The sequence below is a fragment of the Crocuta crocuta genome, unplaced genomic scaffold (assembly GCF_008692635.1).
Source record: "Crocuta crocuta isolate KB4526 unplaced genomic scaffold, BGI_CrCroc_1.0 scaffold72, whole genome shotgun sequence".
NCBI lineage: Eukaryota > Metazoa > Chordata > Mammalia > Carnivora > Hyaenidae > Crocuta > Crocuta crocuta.
The window spans coordinates 7485544-7512306 of record NW_027529427.1 but is presented as its reverse complement, the minus strand read 5'-3'; the positions used below and the strand labels follow the sequence as shown (position 1 = coordinate 7512306).

Here is a 26763-nt window from a genome sequence, read left to right as displayed (position 1 = left end):
GAATAAACAGGTTGTTGCCAGAGGGGTGGAGTGGGGGATGGGTGAAATAGGTGAAGGGGATTAAGAGTATATTTAACATGATGAGCACTGAGAAATGTGTAGAATTGTTCAATCACTATACTGTACAACTGAAACTAATAAAACACTATATGTTAGTTATACTGGAAGTAATATTTATCATGAGAGACTTATGGGGTCATTAATAATGGCTGAAGGCTACTGAAATCTCTAACCAAAAGCACACAGTGATGGCAACATATTTGGTGGCATGATTAGCATTGTCAGCACTGGAGTAATAGGATCTGTTATGATTCCTAATTCAGTCACTCACTAGCCATGTAAACTGGGGGAAGTTATGTAGCATTTTTCTCTCAGCATCTCCTCAGTAAAATGAGGATTTCTACTTAATAGGGTTGTAAAGATTAGTTAATTCATGTGAAGCACTCGAAACAAAGCTTAGCTCAATAAATGTTAGATATTATTATCTGTGAGATGGCTAATGGCACAAGTACCTTTTTTCTGTTTTTAAAAGTTTATTCATTTTTGAGAAAGACCAAGCATGACTGGGAGAGGGGCAGAGGGGCAGGGAGACACAGAATCTGAAGCAGGGTCCAGGCTCTGAGCTGTCAGCACAGAGCCCGACGCGGGGCTCGAACTCCTGGACTGCGAGATCATGACCTGAACTGAAGCTGGCCCCTAACTGACTGAGCCACCCAGGTGCCCCCATTAGTACTGTCTTCTAGAGAGCCATGTAGCAGTACAGATGATTTAATTTGGTTGTGTAAGCTGCCCATGTAAAGGGCACTCTGTGATAGCTAAGAGTGTAGTTTATTTAATATCATTCTTCCTGTTCTTGAATATAAGTATCATTTAATTCCATATTCACTTTTAATAAGTATTCACATTAATTCAAAAGAGACCAAAAGAGGCAGTAGGAATATGCTCTGTGGGAATGAATATACTGGTCTGACTGATTCCTACCAAGAAAAGTTCAGTAGAGGAAAGGGGAAACGTCCTCAAACCAATCTTTCTAAGTTCTACTTATGCTTAATGAGATCCTCAGACCAAGGTCAATGAGCACAAGAAACACAGTTATACATCATGCCACCTGACAGACATAGACCAAGAAGCAGGAATAGGAGGGGTACAAGCATGGGGGCAGGAAACCTAGGCTGATTTATTTGCATTGAGACAATTCAAGAGGGATCAGGAAACTCAGAAGATTTATAAATTCCCTGTTGCATCATAAAAGGCAGCAGTCTGACAATAGGAAGGGCAAGTTAGATTTGATGCTAGAAAAAAAGGGAAGAAAGAGTCTTATCAAATTTTTGTGAAGAATTTTCCTACATCTGGAATTGATGACAAAAAAGATGGAACAGATGGATGAAAGGAGACTGGGAGGAATCCAGATTTCCCCGTATCTCCAAACCTCTGGACTTCACTTAGCTCCAAACAAGCAAAACTCATCAAAAGATGATCTATTTCTTTGTAGAATACAAAAAAGGATTTAAAGGGATACCAAGTAACCAAGATTTTTTTTTAAAAAATTCAAAATGCAATACTTACTACTTTCATAAAATAAGCAAATCTCTATAGACAGATTTAAACAGTCTGTTTTATAATTGCTTTTTTTTAAATTTATATTTTTTATTTATTTCTGAGAGACAGAGAGAGCGCGCATGAGCAAGTAGGGGAGGGTCAGAGAGAGAGGGAGACACAGAATCTGAAACAGGCTCCAGGTTCTGAGCTGACTGTCAGCACAGAGCCCAACGAGGGGCTCGAACCCACAAACTGTGAGATCATGACCTGAGCCGAAGTCGGATGCTTATCTGACTGAGCCACCCAGGTGCCCCTATAATTGCTTCTTTTAAAAATATTCCTAACATCAGCAATTAACAGATAATATTGCTCTAATGAGTTTGTGAAAATAAAGAGCTTTAGACTCCAAAATTGATTTCATCTATCCATACAGTATTATAAATGAGGAAGATATAACACAGAGAGGTACATTAGGCAGCTTACGGCCTGGCTTATATAAAAAACAAATGAACAAATTAATTAAATGCCAACATTCAGGTATTGAGAGATTTATAGGTGAAGAGGGTCAAAAAAATACAAACTTCTAGTTACAGTATAAATAAATCCTGGTGATGCACAGCATAGTGACCACAGTTAACAATACTATACTGTATATCTGGACGTTGCTGATAGTTGATCACAAGAAAAAAATGTGTAACTATATGTGTGATGGATGTTAACTAAACTTATCATGGTAATCATTTCACAGTATACACATGTATCAAATTGTGCTCATACCTAAAACTAATATAATGTTATATGTCAATTATATCTCAATTAAGAAAACAGATTTATATAAATTTGTGGCCTCTGAAGAAAAGAATGGATGCCTGTGTAACATGAAGCTCATATCATGCATGGCCAAAAGTTGGAATTAAAATGTGGCTGCTTTTTCTACTACAAATTTATCCAAAGGTTATACGAGTGCTGATTTATAGGAGCACATGTACTCCAATGTTTATAGCAGCACTTTCAACAATAGCCAAATTATGGAAAGAACCCAAATGTCCATCAGCAGATGAACGGATAAAGAAGATGTGGTTTATACATACAATGGAATACTACTTGGCAATGAGAAAGAATGAAATCCTGCCATTTGCAGTAACGTGGATGGAACTGGAGGGTATTATGCTAAGTGAAATAAGTCAGTCAGAGAAAGACAGTTATCATATGTTTTCACTCATATGTGGAACTTGAGAAACTTAACAGAAGGCCATGGGGGAAGGGAAGTGGAAAAAATAGTTTCAAACAGAGAGGGAAGCAAATCATAAGAGACTCTTAAATACAGAGAACAAACTGAGGGTTGCTGGGGGGTGGGAAGATGGGAGAGGGGGGAAAGGGTGATGGGCCTTGAGGAGGGTAAGTTTTAGGATGAGCACTGGGTGTTGTATATAATCAATGAACTACGGGAATATATCCCCAAAACCAAGAGCACACTATACACATTGTATGTTAGCTAACTTGACAATAAATTATATTAAAAAAATAAAACGTACTGCTTTTATAGAAAAAGCACATGGCCCTAGTTAATCACAGTCTCTCTTTCTTATTGTCTTACACACTTCACTCATTTCTTTAACTTATGATATTTACCTGTCCCATTTAGCCACAGGGTTAGGTGCTATAAGGTATTTGAATAATACTTTGTAAATTGTAAACTGTGCATGTCAGATGGTATTATTACTTTTAAGATTGCATGCTTAGTTATCAATAGAGTTGGAGCTGGAGCTCACGTCTCTTTGACACTCAGTTTAGTACTATTTCTACTGTACCACATAGCTTCATACAAATAAGAAAAACAGCAACAGTTATAGAATGGGAATTCCTATAGCTGAAGAAACAGCCACACCAATAAGAATAATTTGTCTTAGAATATATAACATTAACAACAACTGTAATGCAAGTGAAGAATTTTTCTTTTTTCCTCCCCTCTCATGTTTCAACTCATACCCAAAGGAGGATGAATGCGTGAATGAAAAAAGTCAAAGAATAACTTTGCTAACAGTAAAAAAAAAAAAAGGATTTCAAGGCTAGGAAATTCCAAACTACAAAGATGAGTCTTGAAGTGAAGATTAAAGTAGAGATTAAGATGAGGAAATAGAAGGCAATTCCAGAGGTAAGGACAGTGAATGGAAAATGCTTTGCATCCAGTTCCTTTCAAATAAATCTGGATACCATCAGTAGGAAAAATCTAGCTGATCTTAATGTTTGTAGTGGTTTAGAGAAAGAAGTATGTATACTGAATACCTAGTACAAAAAAACCTAGAATTGAAGGGAGATAAGATAATTAAAAAGAGACAAACATTTTTATCTGACCAAATCAGAAAGGGCCATTGAATCATTAAATATTGTCTGAACTGCAATCTTCTAATTCCGGCAATGTCTGAATACTGTGTATTTTAACTAGACAGAAGGGTTTTACTTTCTCTGATCACAAAATAACAGTCACTATCAGGAAGTGATGTCATACAGGACAGCTGAAAGGTAGACATGTGTATATGGCAAATACAGGAGAAAGCAGGCAGTCAAGTGCAACATCAAGGGGTTTTTCAGCAGTGCCTAACATATGTCTTCTCAAAGAATGCCTGCCTGGTCAAGCACAAGATACCTGGTACTATCTATATACGTCTGGTGGACAAATGGATACATAAATGCTCTTCTGGGCTGGTAGCCAACCTTCAAGACAACCTCCAAAGATCCCTGTTTACAAGTAGTCACACCATTGTGTTGTTCCCACTCACACTGTAGACAGTTGGTTTATGTGACCAGTAGAATAAGGTTGAAGTGATGGTATGTCACTCCTGAGATTAGACTACAAAAGACATTGTGGCTTCCATCTTTGTTGCTCTCTTTCTCTCTCCTGGATCACATGCTCAGGGGAAGCCAGCCACCATGTACCTTCTAGAAAAGCTTTAAATGGTGTAGAGCCAAGAGTCACATAGGTGACTCTGGAAGTGAATCTTGTAGTTCCAGTCAAGCAGTCAGGTAGCTATAGACCTGGCCAATAGCCTGACTGCAAATTCATAAGGGATCCTGAGTCAGAACAAGCAGCTAAACTGCTCCCAGATTCCTAACACTAAGATACAATACAAGATAATAAATATTTGTGTGTGTGTTTTAAGATTTTATTTAAACCTACAACCGGAGATCAAGAGTCACATGCTCTACTGACTGAGCCAGCCAGGAACCACTAAGTGTTTGCTGTTTTAAGACACTAAATTTAAGGTACTTTTTTTTAAATGCAGTAACAGATAATAGATTTTGGTAACTGCCATGACAAAAACCTAAAATGTGGGAATGGCTTTGGAACTGGGCAGTAGGGAAGAAGCTGGAAGATCTGGAAAGATTTTGAGGAGAGTGTTAGTGAAAATGTAAGGTGCCTTGAATAGGCTATTAGTAGAGATACAGGTTTTGAGGAGGCTATCAATGGAGTCCTCAAGAGAAGTGAGCAACATGTTATGGGGATCCTTGTTAAGTACAAGCAGGAAGTTCAGCAACAACATTATCAGTTATAATGTGGAAAGTAAAATACTGCACTTAATGAACTGAGTGATTTAGTTAAGGAGACTTCCAACTAGAGGCCTGAAGGTGTATCCTTGATCCTTCTTGCTTTTTATATAAGAGGAAAGAAAAGCACTAATGTATCCACCCCAAAGACAGCCTGGTCCTTTTATGTGTTTACTGGGAACTTAACAAATAATAAACTCACTGGCAACACACTTCCATGACAAATTTCATTACTAAGGAAAAGTCTTTACATGAGTAAATACTCTATTGAAATGTCTATTTTATTGGCTAGTTAAAAGGATTTTTCACAATTTTTTTCTCTTAGGAAAAGAAAATGATAAATCCAAAGTCATGGCTTTCACTAAACTGGGTTCATATTAGTAGATTATCAGTATGTCCTTACATTATTTTAGCTCTGTTCAGAAAAACCTATGCATACTATGGAGAACCAACAATAAATCTGACAAGTAAGAATCCAGTTATTTATTATCATGCTCCAACTCAGTGATTATGTTACTTCAGTAAGTGGATTGGGCCTGGGGCTAAGTATATGAAAACCAAATCTGAGTTGTTGTGTTTTTTTTCTTTCAAATGTACCTGACCCATAGTTTCATTTTTCAGAAGAAAGTTGAGCCAGTCCTCCCCAAAACTTAGCAAATAAGAACCAAAATCACATTTTAACATACAAAACAACAGATTTACATTCTTACTCAAAACTATGAGATAGGTAGAGGAAGACACTTCAGACAAAATTATTTAAGCTTGGCTTACATAGAATCAACATTGAAAGAGCATTTTCTTTCATTGAAACTGTGATAAAGAAAAACAAAACAAAACATGTGCATCAAAGTTGGAGTTAGAACAAATGATATTTTTTTTTTGTGCCCTAACCCTCAGTACCAAACAAAAGGAATTTACTGAACTTTCAAAAATGTATTCTCCTTTGCACCATGAACAAGCATGAGAAATTTAATCCAAAGGATAGTTTATTTGGAAAGTTCCAAATGCCTGGAGTGGTTATGATAAAAGGGCCTTTTCAGCTATAAATTTACAGTTAGCATATCATGCTACTATAACAGTAGCCTTCAATGTTTATGAGGAGGAAGAGATGATATATTTTTGTCATCTGCGCCAATGGTCAGCCTTGTAACACGTGAGAAAAGGGGTATACAGTCAAAATAAGAAAGGTGTTAACCTATACACACATTCTGTTTACTATTAACAAAGACAATAAAATAACCCAAATAAAGGAAGCAAAAGAGAACAAGTCTATGTTATAGAATAAGAGGTTTCTGAGACACGTGGATAGAACATTCAATACTGTCATTACCAGTAACCAGCATTCTAACAAGGATGAGGAAGGCTGAAGAATGTATAGATGTGAGTTTATGAATGCATGAAGGTATAATGCTAGATGCAGTAAGTGCCAATTCAAAGCATAGGTCAGTCTCCTGGGCTTAATTAGTGGCTGTCAAAGTCCTTAGCACTATCCGATAAAGCAATAAATAAAAGTTTCATGCAAAGTATCACATATGTTGTATATAGCTCCTTGCAAGAGACTAAAAATCTTATCTAGAGAGTAGGCAGAACTTTTAAAAAAACCAATTACTTAAAGTATAATTCACTTCAGATATTTTTCATACTGTACTCCTTGAAAATACTTGGAATGACAGCTAAGCAACTCTTTTCCATTAATAACTTAGAGATTAGAGAAATAAAGTGGTCTTGTCAGAGTTAAACAAATAAATACACACAACACAACAGAAAAGTAAGAGAGTATATGGAAACACTTGACTGAAGAGTATAGGATCACCTTCAATACCAATTGGGATCACCTGGGTATAACTGCAAGACAGAACTGGGACAACTGGGAAAGGATTGTGTGAACAAAAAGGTGACGTTCAGACTGAAGAAGAGATCAAGAGATCAGGAGCAGGCTCTGGTCAGCTGAGCACCGGGCAGATGAACCTTGGCACAGTATCTGTCTGACAGTCAGCCCATTTTCCCGAGTGACAGGCATCTTTCTGTAGGTATATATACATATCACTCAGCTCTGTATGTATATACTACTGTTCTCCAAAAGATCTTGGTTCTAACTGATCTCCAAACTTTTGAACAGAAACAGGAGAAAAATAATATTCACTTTACTTGGGGGAAATGAAGCAACATAGCAACTTACCCAAGGTTTCTCTGTATCCACTAAACTATATCTATGCATTATTTATGATTCTTCAGGCCTATTCAGCTAGTGAATTTAGCTATCCTTAATCTATTTGCAATTCTTATATTTGAGCATTTTGGAAACTGACAATTTGTTCAGAATATATAAAATAAGGACAAATTAATATTAGTTTAGAGTTCTTAAAATGAGACAGATTGAACAATCTGAAATTGTGGGACGAATCACCGATACATGTTTTTGCTCAATTTTCTTGTGTAGTATGAATGAAGAACCTCTTTTTTTTTTTTTTTTTTTTTGCCATACTAGGTGACCTAAAAATTCTTATGTGACAAAATACCTAGAAATGCTAAAGTGGTTGAACATGCAATAAAGAGAAGTCTCCAAAAGCCATGTTTTTTTGCTTAACCTTCTATCACCAGCACCTAGAAGAGGGCTTGGTACATAGTAAGCACTAAATAATAATTGGTGAATGTTGCTAAATTAATTTAGGTGAGTGTCTAGAAGTATCTGTTAACAGGAAAGGGTGTGGGTCAAGGAAGAAGAGAGTCCTGGACAACACGGAAATTGCTAAGGTTGCCTTGAATTATAGCCACAGAGTTCCAATTAGGAACACTGATATGATGGAGGATGCTATCTGTGCTAAAGTACAGATCTATTCTTCTTATATAAGCCTTTGATACCTATAGCGGATTTATGCTGTTAGCTGATCAGTGGCCTTGATTTTACCTTCTGTGAAATGGAACAACATTATTATTTATTTTTTAAATGTTTCTTTTTGAAAGAGACTGAGCATGAGTGGGGGAGGGGCAGAGAGAGAGGGAGACACAGAATTCCAAGCAGGCTCCAGGCTCTCAGGCGTCAGCATAGAGCCCAACATGGGGCTCAAACCTATGAGCTATGAGATCATGACCTGAACTGAAGTTAGACACTTATACAACTGAGTCACCCAGGTGCCCCTGGAACTACTTTATTAATAACCTCTTTTCTTCACGGGAGATGTTGTTAGAAAATGATGACAATACTTTGCAAACACACCAAAGGGGAGCAAGATGAATGTTCCACATCACATATAGCCAAATGTGAGGGTGTAATAAAAGATGGAGGCCATTCTGACTTTATAAAAATCTTTTTAAAGCTCAACTGATTTTTGATGTCAATACACCGCAGAGGAGATTTCCTGATAGCTGTCTGAATACATCATCAATGAGAATAGTTCAGGTCCTGCAGGAGAATGGGAATATAGAAGGTATAAAGAGTCACAGGTTTAATGCTGACAATAATTTTCATAATAAATTATGAATATGAGAAATTAATATTTAGAAGAAAAGGTTAAAGCCTAAAACATTTTATGTGATATAACTCAAAAGCAGTGATTAAAAAAAAAGCAACCAATCAAAATGATGGGCTTCCCATTATGAGTGAATTGACTTAACTACTTTTCTTACTTAGACCTAATTTAGCATTATCCTATTACAGAAAGTAGAGCATTTATTTGTCTATGGAACTCAAGAGTTGAAAAGTTCACAGTGAATAACAACATCAAGTTTCCAAGGTAATCTGTGATTATGAAAAATTAATATTTTAGAGGTAGTTACTACAGATTATTTTTCTAATTTTTGTTTTCTTCAAAAAGAAACTCAACCTGAAAAGCAACTAAATTAATTTGATCTAAATCTCAAATGGATGGTCAGCTAAATATTCTTTAAGAACAATAGTTTTAAACCCATAGGACCCTGAAATGACTACTCTGACTGCCTGCTCTTAGAAGGAGATTGTAATTGCTCTTTATTTCATGTATGTCATGTTCACACGTGATAAAGGTTCAGGGATATCAGAGCTTATGTGGGTAGTTTTCTTAAGCCCATATAAAGGCCAAACAGACTGGCCACACAGGCTACCTGCTGGATAGCTACAGGATTAGAATATCTCTTGACTACCTGTACACGGGTCAGAGATCCAGGACCAAACACTCCTTCATAATCACTCTGAAGCTGAAAAGTCTCCATATACTCAGGGAGGTCAAAGTCTCTGGGAGGCTGGCACCCAGCTGATGCTTTTAGGAGCTGTTTGCAGACGGTTCAAAGAAGGCAGGACGTGAAGGCGCACTGTTAGAACAGCAGCATGTTTAGTCCTGATAGGAGTACTGCCATCTCCAAAGAAAGAAAAGAAGCTAAATTATACCTCACTGTACTTTTGTAGCTTCAAGTTCATATCATTTCTCTTAGTAACTTGGAGAACAGAGTCAAATCACACCATTTCTTCTTTGTTTCAGGTTCTTCAGAGGAAGAGAGAGGAAGGACTGGAATATAAAAAATACCCTTTCCCATATCTCAGGGGAACTAACAAGTGTCATAAAAACTTAAAATAGCATTGTTTGTATTACTCTAATTCCAATACAACTTTTTAAATTACCAACTGTCTGGAATTTCCATGTAAGATGGTTAAGAGTAAGAAGAGATTCAGCTATGGTCCCTCCACTTAGTCCTTGTAGAAATTTACCCAAGAAATTTAATCTTTTGGGGTCTGAGGTGCTTCATCCACATAATGGAGATAATACCATACAGAAGAGTGGTGAGGATTAGATATGATGTATATAAATCAACTGTGCCCAGCATATTACAGTCGTAAATCAACTGTGCCCAGCATATTATAGTCGTTTGATTAGTGGTAGCTATTTTTGTAGTTATCCGATTTTCACATATATCTGAGCAATCGTATGAATGAGGGCTATAAGAGGCATGTGTGCAAGCAGAAAGTCACAGGACTAGAGAGTGAGAATACATGTTTGGGTGTGATAATGTTCCTAGCCCTGACAACTTCTGGCAGGTGGGCATTTAAACAATGCTTTTCGATGATGAAACTGTAAGACTTAAAAAAGACATATTAGAATTACTTTTGAAAGATGCTGTATTATAATTCTATCACTGAAAAAGTAGGTTAAAATAAAAAGGAAGGATAAAAAGTACCACTTATTCTCCTAACTGCTCTGAGAAATAGGTTCTTCCTCACACGAGTAGAGCACAATGTGCTGGCTATTTAACTCTAAATACAACAGTCATATTGAAAAGTACATAGTTATCAGAGAAGACTGAGAAGGAGAGCCAGCTACTGAAGCTCTCCCTCCCTCAATGTGGCACGTATCACTCATAGATAGCACAGTTCTCACTGTGAAACAGGGATCTCTGAAAGGGAATAGCAGTGGAAATCTAAGTGCTTTGGGTCTGCTGTGTTACTTAATTTCACACCAGCCCTGTGAGGCAGGTAACATTATCCAAATTTTATAGATGAATCTCAGAGAAATAATGTCTCCTTGGTAAGAGACAGCTAGAGAGAGGTTCAATCTAGGTCTGATTAGCTTTCTGCCAGGTTGTTAACTAGGAAGAAAGACATTCATTTTCCACTAATATAATATTTGACACATAGTAGATACTCAAAGAATCTGAAATGAATGGGCAAATAAATCATGTAATGCAGGGATGATTTGCTGAGGCTGTCAGCAGGAAATGATAGTAAGACTACTTTCTACAGAATGGTTTTGCCAAATGTTTAGAACAACGAGTATTTTAAGCACTACACTGTGAGCTTCTTCTTTAAGGCAAGTACTGTCTTTATATCTCTCAGGCCTAGACAATGCTGGAATAAAAGAATATACTATTTGACATTTCATCCTAATGCAGAGGATTCCGAAATTATAGTTGTAAATGAGACTGCCTAGATTCAAACCACATCAGTTTAAGTTTGTAGCATTTACTCTTATAATGTTAGAGTTGACCTCTAAAAAAACAAACAAAACAAAACAAACTCAACCATGTAGCTTGTCTTGAAAGCCCAATCTCCCCACGGCACATCTGTACAGAGCACATAGGGGCAGAGCCAGACTCTGCACTAACAGCAAATACAATATGGAGGCTATAAAATTCTTGAGGTGAAAAGAAGAAAATAATGCTGAGAGAAAGGCCATCTTGTGACAGCTGCTGTGGCTAAACAGCTTGTGTTAATGCTTTCCAGGGTTCCATGTGAGTTTACATTAAATCCAGCGTGGGTGCCTGACAATCACAGCAGGGGCTTCTTCATGACTTATAATCCGAACACACTGGTTGGCACCCACCACAGCACATCTGGAGTTTGTTAGACAACCTTTAAGTTTTAGTTTTTTTGTTGGCTCTGGCCCCTTCCTCTGATGCAGCCTCTCCAAGCTCTGCTTTGCCATGAATGAGTCACGGAAATAAGTTACCCTGGGGTGGGTATGTAAATTGGGACCATCTTAGAGGGTGACCCCCAAATCTGTAAATCCCTTGTTGCCTCATCTCCTTCTGACAACAGGAACTGCACATGAATGCCAAGAGCCCATCAGGCAGTGGCAGTTCCATTTACTGGGAAGCCTGGTCAATGCTGACTGCTTCCTTGTTAGGAAATGGCCTTTAGATTGAGGCACATTCCAGCAACTCAAGGACTAGAAGCTTTAAATTAAAACAATATTGATGCCATATCCTCTTTCCAAAAGGCCTCTCCCCTGTCTAAAAGTTAGTATACACACTTAGAAAAATTAAAGAATCAAATATCTTTGGCAAGACCGGTTCCTTCTTGCTCATAGTATCCTAGACACTCTTTTAGACGGCAGGAATGTGAAACTTTACATGGAAAGGAGACAGGAAAACACTGTTAGGAAGGACTCCCAAAAACTACATTTATCTTTCTCGTTACATAGATCACAAAACTATGAATATTCAGGGCATATAGTTAGATGTAAAGACATAAGCCATTATGTTTAAAGATTGTAAGTTCAAGGATTAATTAATATCTGAACTTTCACCTACTGAAAACATATAGTCTTGAGAACCAAGTAATCAAAAGCTACTATGAATGAGATGCAGTATGCTAGTCTGCTAGACATTTTATTATATTTGGTATCTTATAATTTTTTAAAATGTTTTATTTATTTCTGAGAGAGAGAGAGAGACAGTGTGAGCAGGAGAGGGTCAGAGAGAGAGGGAGACACAGAATCTGAAGCAGGCTCCATGCTGAGCTGTTAGGACAGAGCCCAATGCGGGGCTCGAACCCCCAAACCGTGAGATCATGACCTGAGCTGAAGTTGGACACTTAACCGACAAAGGCAGCCAGGCGCCCTTATATTTGGTATCTTAGAGTAGAGAGACCACTATTTAAATCTTATGTCTATATATTTAGGCCTAATTACTAGGAGAACTGATATTGCTACATGTACATATTCACAAACTAGTGAACGTCTTTCTTCAATAATACCCTCCTTTTTCACATATCTGCAGACCTCTCACTGAAGTATAACTGACAAATATAAATTGTATGTATTTAAGGTATACAACATGATGTTTTAATATATGTATAAATTGTGAAATCATTATTACAATAAAACTAATAAAAACTAATTGCCATTTCTATCACCTCCCAGTTACCTTTTTTTTTCTTTTAGGTTTATTTACTTTGAGAGAGAGAGAGAGAGAGAGAGAGTGAGCAAGCACAAGTGTGTGGGGAAGGGGCAGAGAGAGACGGAGAGAGAGAATCCCAAGCAGGCTCCATGTGGGGCTCCATCACACAAAGCATGAGATCATGACCTGAGCTGAAATCAAGAGTCAGATGCTTAACTGACTGAACCACTCTAACTATACTCCCCATGATATATATTAGATCCCAAGAAAGTATTCATCTTGCATAAGTGAAACTTCATACCTCTCACCAACATCTCCACATTTCCCCTACCTTCTTAGGCCATTGCAACCACCATTCAACTCATATCAGCTTTGATAAGCCGAATTTCAGTTTTGAACTACTGGACAGATATCTTTAAAAATTTTTTTAATTAAAAAAACCTTTTTAATGTTTATTTATTTTTGAGAGAGTGTGTGTGTGAGCAGAGGAGGAGCGGAGAGAGAGGGAGACAGAATCTGAAGCAGGCACCAGGCTCTGAGCTGTCAGCAAAGAGCTTGATATGGGGCTTGAACTCATGAACAATGAGAACATGACTTGAGCCAAAGTCAAACGCTCAACTAAGCCACCCCGGAGTCCCCATGTCTTTAAAATTAAACACATTCTTCCTGCTTGACTTAACAGGGATCCAAATACTGGCTGATGTCCTCTTCTTATGACAAATTATTTTAGGACACTGGAAAAGTGTCTTTTGCTTATAAAATGAGCAATGAGTTGGGTTTTTCGGCTGGTCATCTATCTATCATGTAGAAAAGAGACATCTTTTGGTATTTTCTCAGCAAAGTCAGCCACATAAAAATAAAATTTATTTCTACACAGCTTTAATAATGATCTACAAACAGAAATATTTTTATTGTGAAAATACTGATTTTTGTTAATGTAAACATTAAATATTATGTAAAAAATGCTATCAATTGATGACTGATCAACTAGAGTAGAAAAGAAGTAATTCCTTCACTTGAAAAACTCTTTCCCAGTCCTATTACTTCAGGTAGAAGAGCAAATGAAGGCAGACACAATGCAGACAAAATGTGTCTGAGAATGAAGATGATACTAGAAGAAAGGGTTTGTGGACACTGCAAATAGTACAGGAATGGCCAGTGAAGAGCATTAAAGATAAAGCAGGGGACTTAGATTCAGCTTTCTCTTTATTTTCTAAGATTTTCCCCCCAGTTTTAAAATTGTGGTAAAATATATATAACATAAAATTTATCATTTCAGCCATTTTTAAGTGTATATTTCTGTCCACTAAGTACAGTTACATTGTTGTCCAAGCATCAACAAAGGGGAAGTGTTTAGCTTGTATTTCCATAGGTCTTACATAAATATTAAGCATTACATTTGGGGAGGGTTTAGGCTTGGAAAAGAAATTGGCAAAACTTTGCCCTTACCTTTGAAGCATACTTAGCTCTGAATAGATAGAAATTGTTTAAGTAAAAATATACCTTCTGTAGTGGGGCTTCGATTAGATGTAAGAAATGAGCCTTTTTCATTTTAAGTGAATACATCTAGCCAATGCACAAGCTAAAAAATGCTCTCAGGAATGCCTGGGTAGCTCAGTTGTTGAGCAACCAACTCTTGATCTGGGCTCAGGTCATGAGCTCCCAGTGGTGAGACTGAAGCCCAGATAAGGTTCCGCGCTGGGTGTGGGGCCTCCATAAGATTTGCTTTCTCTTCCTCTGTTCCTCCCCAGCTTAAGCATGGGCACCTTCTCTTTCTCTCAAAAACAAATAAAACACTCTGATTAGAGACTTGTGACATCTTCTAAACCAGTGCTCTTACCAAGAACATTCTCCAATTCCTAAATATAGCCAGAGATGTGTGAAGATTAAAGTCTCTGCTTATGAAAACTAACTAGATACAAAGATCAGATTTCTAATATGAGACATGAGACCTTAAAGTACAAATTGGCAAAGATAAAGGTAGGGAACAGTGTGAAAGCTGGTTCTACTGACCCTCCACAGTGGGGCCCTCTCTGGCATTTAGTTATACCTGCTGTTTGAGCTGCTGTACCAGACGATCCTTTTCCCGCTTCAGGGCAGCCACTTCCTCTTGGGTTTTTTTCTTAGAGGATGAAAGCTCCAAAAGAGCTATGTTGGCATCTTTTTCACTAATGGCAGCCAGAAGAGCTTCTTGCCTACAAAATAAGGAAAATCCCAGAACTTTCATTTATCCTGAAAACAATCCCTTGAAGTTACTATTATTATCACCCCCATTATGGGTGATGAACCCAAGACTCAAGAGAGCTTATATAGCTTGTCCGAGTTCACACCAAGTAATGGTACAGCCAGGAATTCCGCTCAGGTTTCTCTGACTCTAATGTCTTTATCACCTGTTATACCGACATCTTAATAAAGAGCTCCTATAGTTATAGTTAAATTCAAAAAGTAAACAAAACTAATGACTTTTTAAAACTAAGCATAATACTGTCACCCATGCATTTTACTCATTTAACTTATTCTTTTGATAAGCATTTGGTACCTTCCTGGCAAACTGAGGCATTACTGAAACTGAAAACATTTTTATGTACAGAGTATATAACCATTTATAAACATTAGTAAATAGGATTTAGAGAATCAGCCATCTGTTCTTGGGGCATTCTAAACATCTATAATTCTCTTTCTCTCATCAATGCAAATAAGTTTCCAGTCATGGCTTTATTTGGCAATGATCTGTGCACTTTGAAACAATAACTTAAATCCTACAGATTCCTTGTGGTTTGGCTAACTACTTTTTGGTTCACATCCAGAGGAAAAGAAGGTAGGATTTTAAAGAGGGGTGAACATGAGAAATTTACAAAATAATCAGAACAAAGTCGGTGAACAATTAGTGTCATAGTCAAAATTGCATTCCTCAATAGCTCATCTTTTATTTAAGTCATCTCTAAGAAGGCAGATTTGATTTACAGGAACTATTTAAGTGGCCTGAGCTTTTGACCTGAGGAAATGCTGAATCTGAGAATGAACTGCCCAAGTTTAACCTTGCTTCTGTCTTTTGTTAAGATAATTATGCTTCAATAGCAGTCATCTGGAAGAGTTTTAGTTTAGCCACAAACTGGAAGACTATCTTTTGCATATTCTGACAAGGATTTTCTGTTTTCTGGATGGGTAGGTCTGGAGAACTCTGAACAAGCAGTACTAACAAATGGAGGATATAGATCAGCTTACATCATGGAAATGAAGATTTGTTTCACCAGTCTTTGCTGTTGGAAGGGAAGAAGATTCTCAGTGACCCCAGTCTAATTTTCCACTGTCCCCACACTCTATATAATTCTAAAAAATGGCAGATGGCTTATCTTGTGAAGTTCTAATCAACACCAAAGGGATAACAATAGCCTAAATATATCCACTGACCACTTGAAAAAAATGTTAAGTGGTGAAATGAGCTTAAAGGTGGAGGAGTTCAAGTTGGTCTCTCTATGCACAATTTCCTGCTGATTGCTGTCATCTGCTCCCTTTGGGGAAGCTCAAACACTGACAAACGCTGGAATGGGAAATGTGTTTTCTCAATAAGGGTGCTGCAGCATTTCTGTGCACCAATAGTCAGAATTACACATTTAGCAGTAGGTGAATAACAGAAGATGAATGAAAGATAAATGACTATGCAATTAGATCGAGTAATGAGCATCTTTGCAAAATGCAAGATACAAAGGTGATGGGGTCTGAGTTCCATTCTGTGCTCAAGGAAAGCTTCATAATGTGAAATAGTAAAAATTATTCTATGTTGGTGAGGCATCTTGACTGAATTCCAAATTCTTTTACAAATGATATGCTTGGCCAGCTAGTGCGGTACAGTTAATCTCTGGGGTAAAATGTCACATTCCCAAACTGCAATATGATATAACAGGTGACAATTCAGATTCTAAATTTTAAAATAAAGGATGTGGCACTAGAGTCTGAGCCACTACAATAATGCCTTTTTACTAAGATAAAATATTTTAAGTCTTTTTTCTTTTTATATAAAATTCAAATTGAAATTGTATTATGTCATTTGTTATTTTTTATTGAGCATTGATAATATACTACAAACTGCACAGAATAAAACTTTCTTTCCCATACCCATTGCTCACAACCACTAAAAATTCCCTAACAGTTTAACATACCACTGTCCCTTCCATTTTAAGTGTACTCTTTACTGATTTCTACATGTGCCTAAAATGGACAATTGATAGTCAAGAGAATAAAATGTTTTTGTTATCTGTTGCACATATAAACATATAAACTTTGGGTAATGTCAGTATCTTTAATGGGTATATTAGCTTTTAGGTTTTTCTTTTGTTTTTGGAAAGAAAGATAGTATTGTTTTCTTGCCTATAATTCCGGTAAATGTGAAATGGATAACTATAGGGGAGAACAACCTCATTAAAAATTTGGGAAAACAATTCCAAAGATAGGCAAGAATATTAAAGGTAATAAATAGTATCAGCCACTAATTTTTGCGAATAGGAAAAACTGTTGTTCCTTCAGTACATCTGATAGAAAAGACCGTATGGTATAGGTGAACTTCTGTGGCTAAGTTTTACAGACAGCATTTGAAAGTGTTAAAACAAAAAAATTTTAGGCAATACTCTGCTTTTCAGAGGGAACAGAATACAGTGCAAAAAAAAGCAAATTACAAAAAGAATCTTATTTCAGCAGCCACTTAACTCTTAAATATAACTGATTCTTTGAAAAGAAAGGGTAACTTCTGGTAAAAGTGATTTGCATTCATGGAAGAAAAAACTGAAAGATACAGAAAACTACAAAGAAAATAAAAATGATCAGAAATAGCTCCTTTTTAATCAGAGTCTACTTGAGATGTGGAAGTCACCTATTCAAATTCAAATATGAGTATTTTAAAGAAAATGAACCTTGATGGGGATTAATAACTGGCTTTAAGAGCCTTACTAACTCAAGTCTATCTACAGAAGAGGAAGACTTGCTCCTGAAGCACATTCTGACTTCATTTCCCATGAGCCCCGAGGGAGTAATACAAGCACATATAATATGAAAGGTAATATATGTATGCCACAAGCCCAGAGCAAAATAAGAACTGCAATGCTCTTCCTGCTAAATTACTCTCCTTGTTCTGTTAATGTCTTTCCCTCAGTTAAAAAAAAGAAAGAAAGAAAGAAAATGTATACACAGAACCTTTCAAAGTGATTAGTGACCCCCTACTGCTTGACTAACATGCCATATTACTTGCATAATGAGTGGGTAGTAGCAGAAACCCAACTTTAAGTCATTAAAGAGGTCTTTTCACTCCATCCCTGGTGCTTTAAACTGCATAACAGTTGAGCCTGCCCTTTGACCTGAAAATTCTAATAGAATCAAGATGTCTCTAAAAGTACTCTTCTGTGTCATTTGAGCTTCAAGAAATAGTAAGACCACCTCCTTCGTCCCCTTCTCTCTTCTGAGAAATTTTGGAAACAGGAGGCAAATACTCAAGGCAAATGGAGCTCAAAATCTTTTTGAATATGCCTGAATCCTTGAGAACTACAAAACATTAGACAGCGATCACTAGTAAATAAGAAATATAATCAGTGTTGGAATGATGGTGGTTAACAATTTAAGAGTGAGTCCCAAATATGTGTTTTTAGTAGAAATGCCAGACAGAAAAGGAGTGTGGATGAAGGGATGCCACCTAGGTTTATTTTTCCCTCTTCCTCCAACTGGGTTTTTCAAATTGAATGATTACACAATCAAGTTTTATAAACTCCTGAAAACACTGAGAGATGAGATGAAAGCAAGAATAAGTCAGTTGCTTTGGATGTATTAGTGTCATGGACATGTAAGCATCGTTTAAGATAAATCTGAAATCTAGATTCTCTTATTGATGCCTCCTTGATTCTAACGCCTCCTTTACTTGTTATTTAACCATTTAAATATCCAGAGTGAGTAGTAAATTACTTGGATATCTCTTCTACTCTTCCATCAATGAGATGGAAGAAAAAAATCCTTTTGATTATTTTTTCCAATTTCACTTACAGAGGTCTCAGAGTATGGCACACAAACTACCTTAATTAGGCTCAAGTGAAAACCAGTCTCAGGTGAGGCTACTTTGGCAAGTCTGACTGAAATGCCTTTGGTCAATGTCTTATTATCTCTGTTGTTGGTACTCAGAAATGTCTTTAATGTCACTAAAGAAAATTTTCCAACTACCATAACAAATTTCTCTTTCAATGTTAATTATATCACCATATTCCTAGATCCATAGGCTGACAACATCTAAATAATTTGAGTTCGTTCCTCTCCATAACCAATATTCACATTTCACTGATTCTTCCTTTCTAGTAGTTTTTAATGACACGATGGCTTTGTATCCACAGGTTCACTATCATAGTTACTATCCTTTTATCATGGGTCAGTATCATTCCTGAACCCATTCTGATTTCCCTGTCCTTGTATAATGTCCAAGTTTCCCGATTCACTTTCACCTGGTTTCTTACCACGTCAAGTGTTTGGGCTTAATATTTAACCAGCTACAATTTTCAACCCTTTTCTTCTTCACCGTCCTTCAAGGACCCTATATTACTGAGTTACTACTTGTTTTCAGTCAGGTTTATGCTATGTTTTCTACCTGAAGTGCCTGTAGCTTTCCTTTAAAATCTGATTCCTCACCTGACTGCTAACTTTTCTCTATTCAGCATTTCCTTTCAGCACGTTCATAGTTTAAATGATATTAACAAGTATGTGCTCTATAAATATCCATCAACTCTTCTATATGTGCAGGGTCTGCTTCCACAACAATGATTATGGCTTATACCTTTATAAATTTTTCTTTTAATGTTTCTATGGATTTGTTGATCTTTCAATTTATTAGCTAACTTAAAATATTTAACTTTTTCTTTTTAATTGTGGTAAAATACACAGAACATAAAGTTTACCATTTTAACCATTTTTAAGTGTACATTAGGTAGTGTTAAGTACATTCACACTGTTGTGCAACCAACTCTTTATCTCGTAAAACTCACACTGTACCTATTAAACAATTCCCCATTCTCCCTCTCCCACTCAGCCCCTGGCATTAACGAGTTGATTTCTGTCTCCATGAATTTGACCTCTCCAGGAATTTCACATAAAGGGAATCCCACAGTATTTATCTTATTGTGTTCGGCTCATGTCACTTAATATGTTAAGTGTCAAGGCTGATCCATGGGTAGCATGTGTCAGAATTTCCTTTTTTGAGGCTGAATAATATTCTACTGTATGTATACACCACACTGTTTATCCATTCATCAGCTGATGGACTTCTGGCTACTGTAAATAATACCCCTATCTTTAATTTTTAAAATAAAATAGTTTCTCCTTCTACAGTCTTAATTCATGGCTTTTAACACCAGAAGCTTCCAAGTATAATTAATTTTCTCTATAATATGTGCCTAAAACATGTACAAATTTTTCTTTTATTTGGTATAAGTTACTCTCTATACTCTGTTATTATTTTCCAGTCTTCCTTTTGCCTAAAAGCCTTTGTTTTGAAATAGCTGGAATACAAGCTTCATAAAGGCAAGATCTTCATCATGTCTTGTTCACTAATATACATCAAGTGCCAAGAATAGTTGCTGGCATGGAGTAGGTACTTCACAAATGTATTTTGAACTAATACATCTTCCAACTCTGACTCCGTTTCTATTCAATGTGGTGGTTTGTCTTCCCAATTGTTCCAATGTATTCCCTTATTTTGAAGCTGTTTCACTGTATCTTTAAAGAATTTTATTTCTTTTGGGGGGGGGGGGGTCCCAGTAGCATGGAAGGCAAGTGAGCAGATAGTGAAAAATTTGAAAACATGAAAGAAACCAAGACTGGAAAGAGACACTAACTTTGGCTAATTTACATTCCATTTAAAGGGAAATTTGTTTTACTCTAAGTAGATGACAACTAGAGTTGTAGGCACAATTCTGGATAACATAATTTAAAACACAGTGTCGAAGCAGAGGGTATCCAAAGGAAGGTGACAGGATAGGGTAATAAAAGGGCATCTTAATCCAAAAAGATTTATCCATATAACATGATAATGGGCCGAATAGCAAGAACAGGAATAGCATAAGACATTTAATCTGTATTCCTCTAGAGGGCACAAATGGCACTTAAGGGAGGAAAGTCACAAAGAGATTTCTGTTTATATAAAATGAATATCTAATGTGTTAACTCTTGTTAATAAGTATAACTGGGAGGCCTAAAAATTAGTAGAGCTTCCCATGATTGGGTGTTTAAAGAGCTTATCAGAGATACTGTAGAAATGGTTTTGTTTTTGAGTGGTATGTCTATCCTCTTTAACTGTGAGATTTCGATATAACTAATGAGATGAGACAATAAATGGTGAAGTGCCAATAAATCATATGGGCAGCGGGTGCTCAGGTAACACAGTAGACAAAGAAATCACCTTAGGCTGAAGACCGGGGAATTGAGAGGGACCTTATTTTGACAGAGATAATGAAAAAGCCAGAAAAAGTGGCAAGTTTAAGACACAGGCATATGTGAGGACACACGGCATAACTGGATTAGAGGGTTTCTATGGGGAAAGGAAACAATGAGAAGCTGAAAAGGTGGCTTTGAATCAGCGTAGAGATGGTCTGGAATAGCAGGAAGGAATAAACATAGATTATGAAATCCTTGAGGGTTCAGACCGAAACTTGACAAACGGGTTACTCAAAATGCTGAATAAAGACTAACTTGATTTTGATATTATGGAAGCATCAAAAGTACCAGAAAAGTAAAGTAGAGATTTAGAATGATTGATTTAGAGGCAAAGAGGGGAGACTGAAATGGATGATATTCAAAGCAGAAAGGTCAGGATGTTACTGCTGGAGGTGTATTATGAATAGAATTCTCCTATTACAAAAATTATTCTTCAGGAACAAAGAATAAAATGATCATGTCTAAATTTTGGATTCAAGAATCACATGTGGGACTATGGTAAACTGATATATTATTCAATGGATCTGAATTATAAAATAAATATCACATTTATATTTTAATGCTGGAAAGTAACTTTCAAATGTCGCCAAACAGAGACTATCTTAGGTCATTTGATCCAGTAGAGCACGCTGGGGTCCTGCCCTGTGTAACCTTCTTGCAGTATAGTAGTCAGGCTTTTGCCCAGAACAATGTGGAATCTTTTCAATCTTCTCTTGCTCTATGTTTGCCTCCTGAAATAAGGGAAGAAAATTGATTTATATTAAGGAATACACTGGCATAAGAATGGGTAGAGAAGTTATCCTAATATGGACTGCCTTATTTTTCAGAAGTCCTTGAAAAGAATCAAAGTTAAAAGAAATTGCTGGTAGTTATAGCTTAGTAAATAAGGTTGATTAAACAAAATTTTGCATGGAAAATCTGTATTCAGTTTTTCAGAAAATCTGTACTCACTTTTAATCTGAAATATGAGTGTTTTGATATCTCCACACACTACAGATTATGACAAGTTTGGAAAACTTAGTTCTACTGTGATATTGACACTTCTGTTATGAAGCTTTGCCTGCTTCTCAGACTGGAAAAAAACTTTGTCTCTACATTTGTTTGAAAAACAAAAGCTTGTATCTTTTCCATTTGTGAAAAAAAATTTAAGTTAATTGTAATCTAATTCACAAAGAGACAGAAAGCAAATCAAGGCTGCCAGAGGTTGGAGCTGGGGACTGCAGAATTACTGGATAGGGAAGCAAGAGAACTTTCTGGAAATGTATTATAGCTTGACTATGGTGGCTGTTACATAGTATATACATTTGTCAAAACTCACCATACTGTACCTTTTTTTTTTTAAGAAAGTTTTTTTTAATGTTTTTTTTAAAAGTGTTTTTTATTTATTTCTGAGAGAGAAAGAGACAGCATGAGCAGGGGAGGGTCAGAGAGAGAGGGAGACACAGAATCTGAAACAGGCTCCAGGCTCTGAGCTAGCTGTCAGCACAGAGCCTGACACGGGGCTCGAACTCATGAACCGCAAGATCATGACCTGAGCCAAAGTTGGACGCTTAACTGACTGAGCCACCCAGGCGCCCCTACCATACTGTTCCCTTAACATGTATACATTTTATTGTATCAGTATTGTAACTCAATAAAGTTATTTTTAGTCATTATGATTTTCTGAATGAGGAATGTTACACAGCAAACATGACAACAATAAGCACAATGTATTTTTTCATTATGGTAAAATATACATATCAAATTTACCTTAATCCTTTTTTAGCGTGTGATCTGTGGCACTGTATATTCACAAAGTCGTGCAACCATTAAAATAATGATCCTTCTCCAGAATTTGTTTTTTCCAACTGACACTCTGTACCCATTAAACACTAACTCCCCATTCCCTCCTCCTCCAGCCCAGGGCAACCACCACTCTCCTTTCTTCTCTATCCTAGTTACTTGATAAGTAGGACCAGACAGTATTTGTCCTCTGGTATTTGGTTTATTTCATTTAGCATAATGTCTTCAAATACAATGTTATTTTTATTCCCTCCAATTTAAGTGACCTTTAAGATAAAATATACACTGTTACGTACTTTCCCCAAATCTTTCAAACTGCTTTTCTTTACTAATGTTTTCAAAACAAGGAAATCAGATCTCTAAGAATCTTTTATTCAGTCATTGTTGGACTAGGAAGTGGTGGTGGCAACAGCCAAAATCAGATGGAGTGAACAGATGGGGAAGGTCTGGTGGAAGCACTGACGGGACTTAGTGAATGAGACTGGCCTTCTGCTCTCCCGTAGTAAGTCTAGTTTAAAAGTATAATATAGAAACATGGCTTCAGTACTACATCTACAGTCTGGACATAACTTAGAATTTCTGTGAACAAATTGTTTTCTATCATTGTGAAATGTCATTTACAAAACAAAAATGTCATTTACAGTAATACTGAAAATCTGTTCCAAGAAATAGAAGGTGCTATTTATAGAAGTTCTAATATTTGGTTAAACTTGAAATAAATATTCAATTATACAAAGGCTTCTCTGGAGCTATATAAGACAACAACACCTGAAAAAGTACTAGCAACAGAATAAAGCAATCTGATAAAAGGTCTAATAAAGAACCTCATGCAAAAATAGAATGGCTTTCTTTTAAGAAACATCGGAATCCAGCTCCTTTTCCATGAATATTTTAAATAAAATGCAGCTTCCCTGACTGTAAATAAGGTCTCAATAAACTCTGGACATTCTTTCTACTCTTTCTCCCCATGTTTCATAATGAAGAGTCAGCTATTTGTTTCATCCTTAATGGGGGCTGATTAGCTGACAAGAAGTAAAAGGCTTTCAAAAACTACACCTTCAACTAAATAAATAACCACAGTTGTAGAAATGATGCATTTGTGGCCCAATGTTCCAGAGTTTTGCTTTCCTGGGGACAGTTTTATAAAACCAATTTCATGAAAAGTCTATAAATAGTAAAACAGACCATATACCTGGAATCTAAAACTCAGAAGAGAAATTAAGAGATCAGAATTAGTCTCAAAATACATTTTTTAAAAATGTTTATTTATATTTGAGAGAGAGACACACACAGAGTGTGAGTGGAAGAGGAGTAGAGAGAGAGGGAGACAAAGAATCCGAAGAGGGCTCCAGGCTCTGAGTTGTCAACACAAAGCCTGATGCAGAGACTGAACTCATAAACCATGAGATCATGACCTGAGCCAAAGTCAGCACTTAACTGACTGAGCCACCCAAGCACCCCACTCAGAATACATTCTTTAAAAAAAATGCTAGAAAAAAAATGGATTACTTTGTTAAGATAATATCCACTCATTTAATGTGTCATTTTACTTTTAATTAGAATACAATCCACTAAAAATGTATAGAATTCACACTCATTTGTAAAATAATGGTACACAGTACCTATCTTTAAAAGAAATCTAGAGCTATAAATTAGTCAACTACCAAACTGTATATAAAATGCATCTATATATTCTCCATATTAAAGGATTCTAATGAATGATATCAAAATATGGAGAAATCAAAACTCCCTTCAAGTTTTATGCAGTTGGTTGAGCATCCAACTCTTGATTTTGGCTCAGGTCATGATCCCAGTGTCATGGGATCAAGCCCCACATCAGGCTCTGTGCTGAACGTGGAGCCTGCTTAAGAATCATTCTCTCTGCTCCTCTCCCCTGCTCAAGCTCCCTCTCTTAAAAAAAAAAAAAAGTGTACTTACCACAATAAAGTTAAAATGAACTGCAACTTATAATGTAACAGCAGAAAGGAAAACAATATCAGTTAGGTAAGGGCCTTAGACTTTGTTCTCTATATAGTCATAGTTCATTAGAGTAAGTTGTCTCTATCTCTGGTTCTGTATAGAAGTGATTCCTGATTCTACCTAATGCCCAGCTATTTCCAGAGAGAATGCATATAAATAAAAACATATGTTTTATTTGATCTAAAATGACTATTGTTTAGCCCTCCTCATGCTGCAATTACTGATGCTCATCTTTAAAAGGAAAAAAAGCCTCCACTGACCCCACTTTTCCCTAAACTTCTATGACTTCTCTTTTTCCCTCTTGTTCAAAATTTTAAAAACTCTTAATAGAGTTCTAATTAGAATTTTGGATTCCTTATTTCAAGATGGCAGAGCAAAAACCTCTCAGCTCCCTTCTTTAGAAAAATCTCTCTTAAATATCAGGATAACAAAAAACAGAAACAAATCCTATCCTTGAAAATATAAAAGTTATGTTATGGCAAAGTATAATATAAAGAGAAAATGGATAAGCAAATCTTTAGCACATGAAAACTAATCCAAAGTGTCTACTGAGGGAAACAACTATGAGAGGGAAGTAGATTTATCTGCAGAACTCAAGAAGAGTTCAAGAATGATTAGGTCAATAGCTATGGAAAGTTGTATAACTTTAAAAATGTTTCAGACTTACATTACAAATAATGGTTCTACAACATAAAATAAATTATTAAAAATGGAAGTCTGTGCTCTATTGCTGACCTACTACATCTAAACTTCAGAGGACAGGCATCTATAACTTTTAAGCAGTCCAGGCAATTTTGAGACCCACTACTTTACAGAAAGATGAACTCATTTAAAAGACCAACAGTAAGGTATTATAGGTATCCCTGAGTCCTCATATCCCTGCCAAGGCTGAATTTTTATTTAGGATTTGCATTTACTGTTCCTGATTCAGTAAATACATAAAAATATCTTCTAATTCTATAGTGAAAATAACCAGTTATTTTAAACTCTTAAATTCTGGTGACACTGCAGACATTAATAATATTGACCATCACTGGACTCAGAAATATCACACGAAGATGACTTCTGCCGGGTAGTTCTACCCAACAGATTGTTTAAAAAAGGTTTAGTCAAACATCTCATAATGCATTCATAGGCAAATTTCCTCCTTTACGGCAAGAGCCATCACAAGACAGACAGGTGAACTTAGAATCTTCTGCTTTCTAAATCTCTGCCTTTAAAAAATAGCTGGCAGTCAAGGGAGTTTTTGTTGGGGATTATTCAAATCCTAACAAAATCCCTGGTGAATTATGTTCTTAAACCCACTGATTTCTGTTGGAAGTATTGGGGGGGGGGGTGGAGAACAGTTTGGCATTAATCTCAAGAAATGAAGCTAAATGGTGGGTTCACAGTAACATCTGGGGATGATGTATACAAAAAGATTCATAGTGGCCTTTTCTTTCATTTTGTCTTCACTATTTCATAGTAGTATGTCTGTTCTGCCTCAAGTTTAATGGTTAATATGAACAGAAAATTTCAGAATACGAACCTCTTTATAAAGATGTAGTTCCTTCAAAATAAGGCACACCTACTATTGTTTTACTCACACTTTCAGGCTAAACCATTTATTCTGTCTTCTTAAGGATGTCTCTGTTTCCAAAGGAAAATAAACCCTTACATTGTTTCTCAGAATTCAAACTCCAAAATACCTCCATTTATTTAGATGTCTGTTTTAAGAATTATTGAATGCTTTAAGCAATTAATCCCTGCACTTTGTCACTGTCCCTCTGTTTAGTTAACCTTTTCCAGTCATAGATGGATAACATGTCCATACCAGCTGTCCACACTGTGCTACCGTGGAAGCTTGCCTTTTTTTTTTTTTTTTTTTTTTTT

The 26763-nt window shown here is 36.4% G+C and overlaps 1 protein-coding gene across 5 annotated transcripts in view; it reads right to left on the bottom strand.

Annotated features, from left to right (window-relative positions):
• The window catches only part of ERC1 (ELKS/RAB6-interacting/CAST family member 1), a 490295-nt gene that overhangs the window by 119332 nt on the left and 344200 nt on the right, over positions 1–26763 (bottom strand). For 4 of the 5 annotated variants that reach the window (XM_077759231.1, XM_077759233.1, XM_077759229.1 and 1 more), the window contains one exon: positions 14723–14867. In XM_077759231.1, coding sequence (XP_077615357.1) covers positions 14723–14867 — 145 coding nt within the window. Of the gene's footprint in view, positions 1–14722; positions 14868–21840; positions 21861–26763 lie in introns of those variants that run through there. The other variant, XM_077759232.1, reaches the window with a different exon arrangement.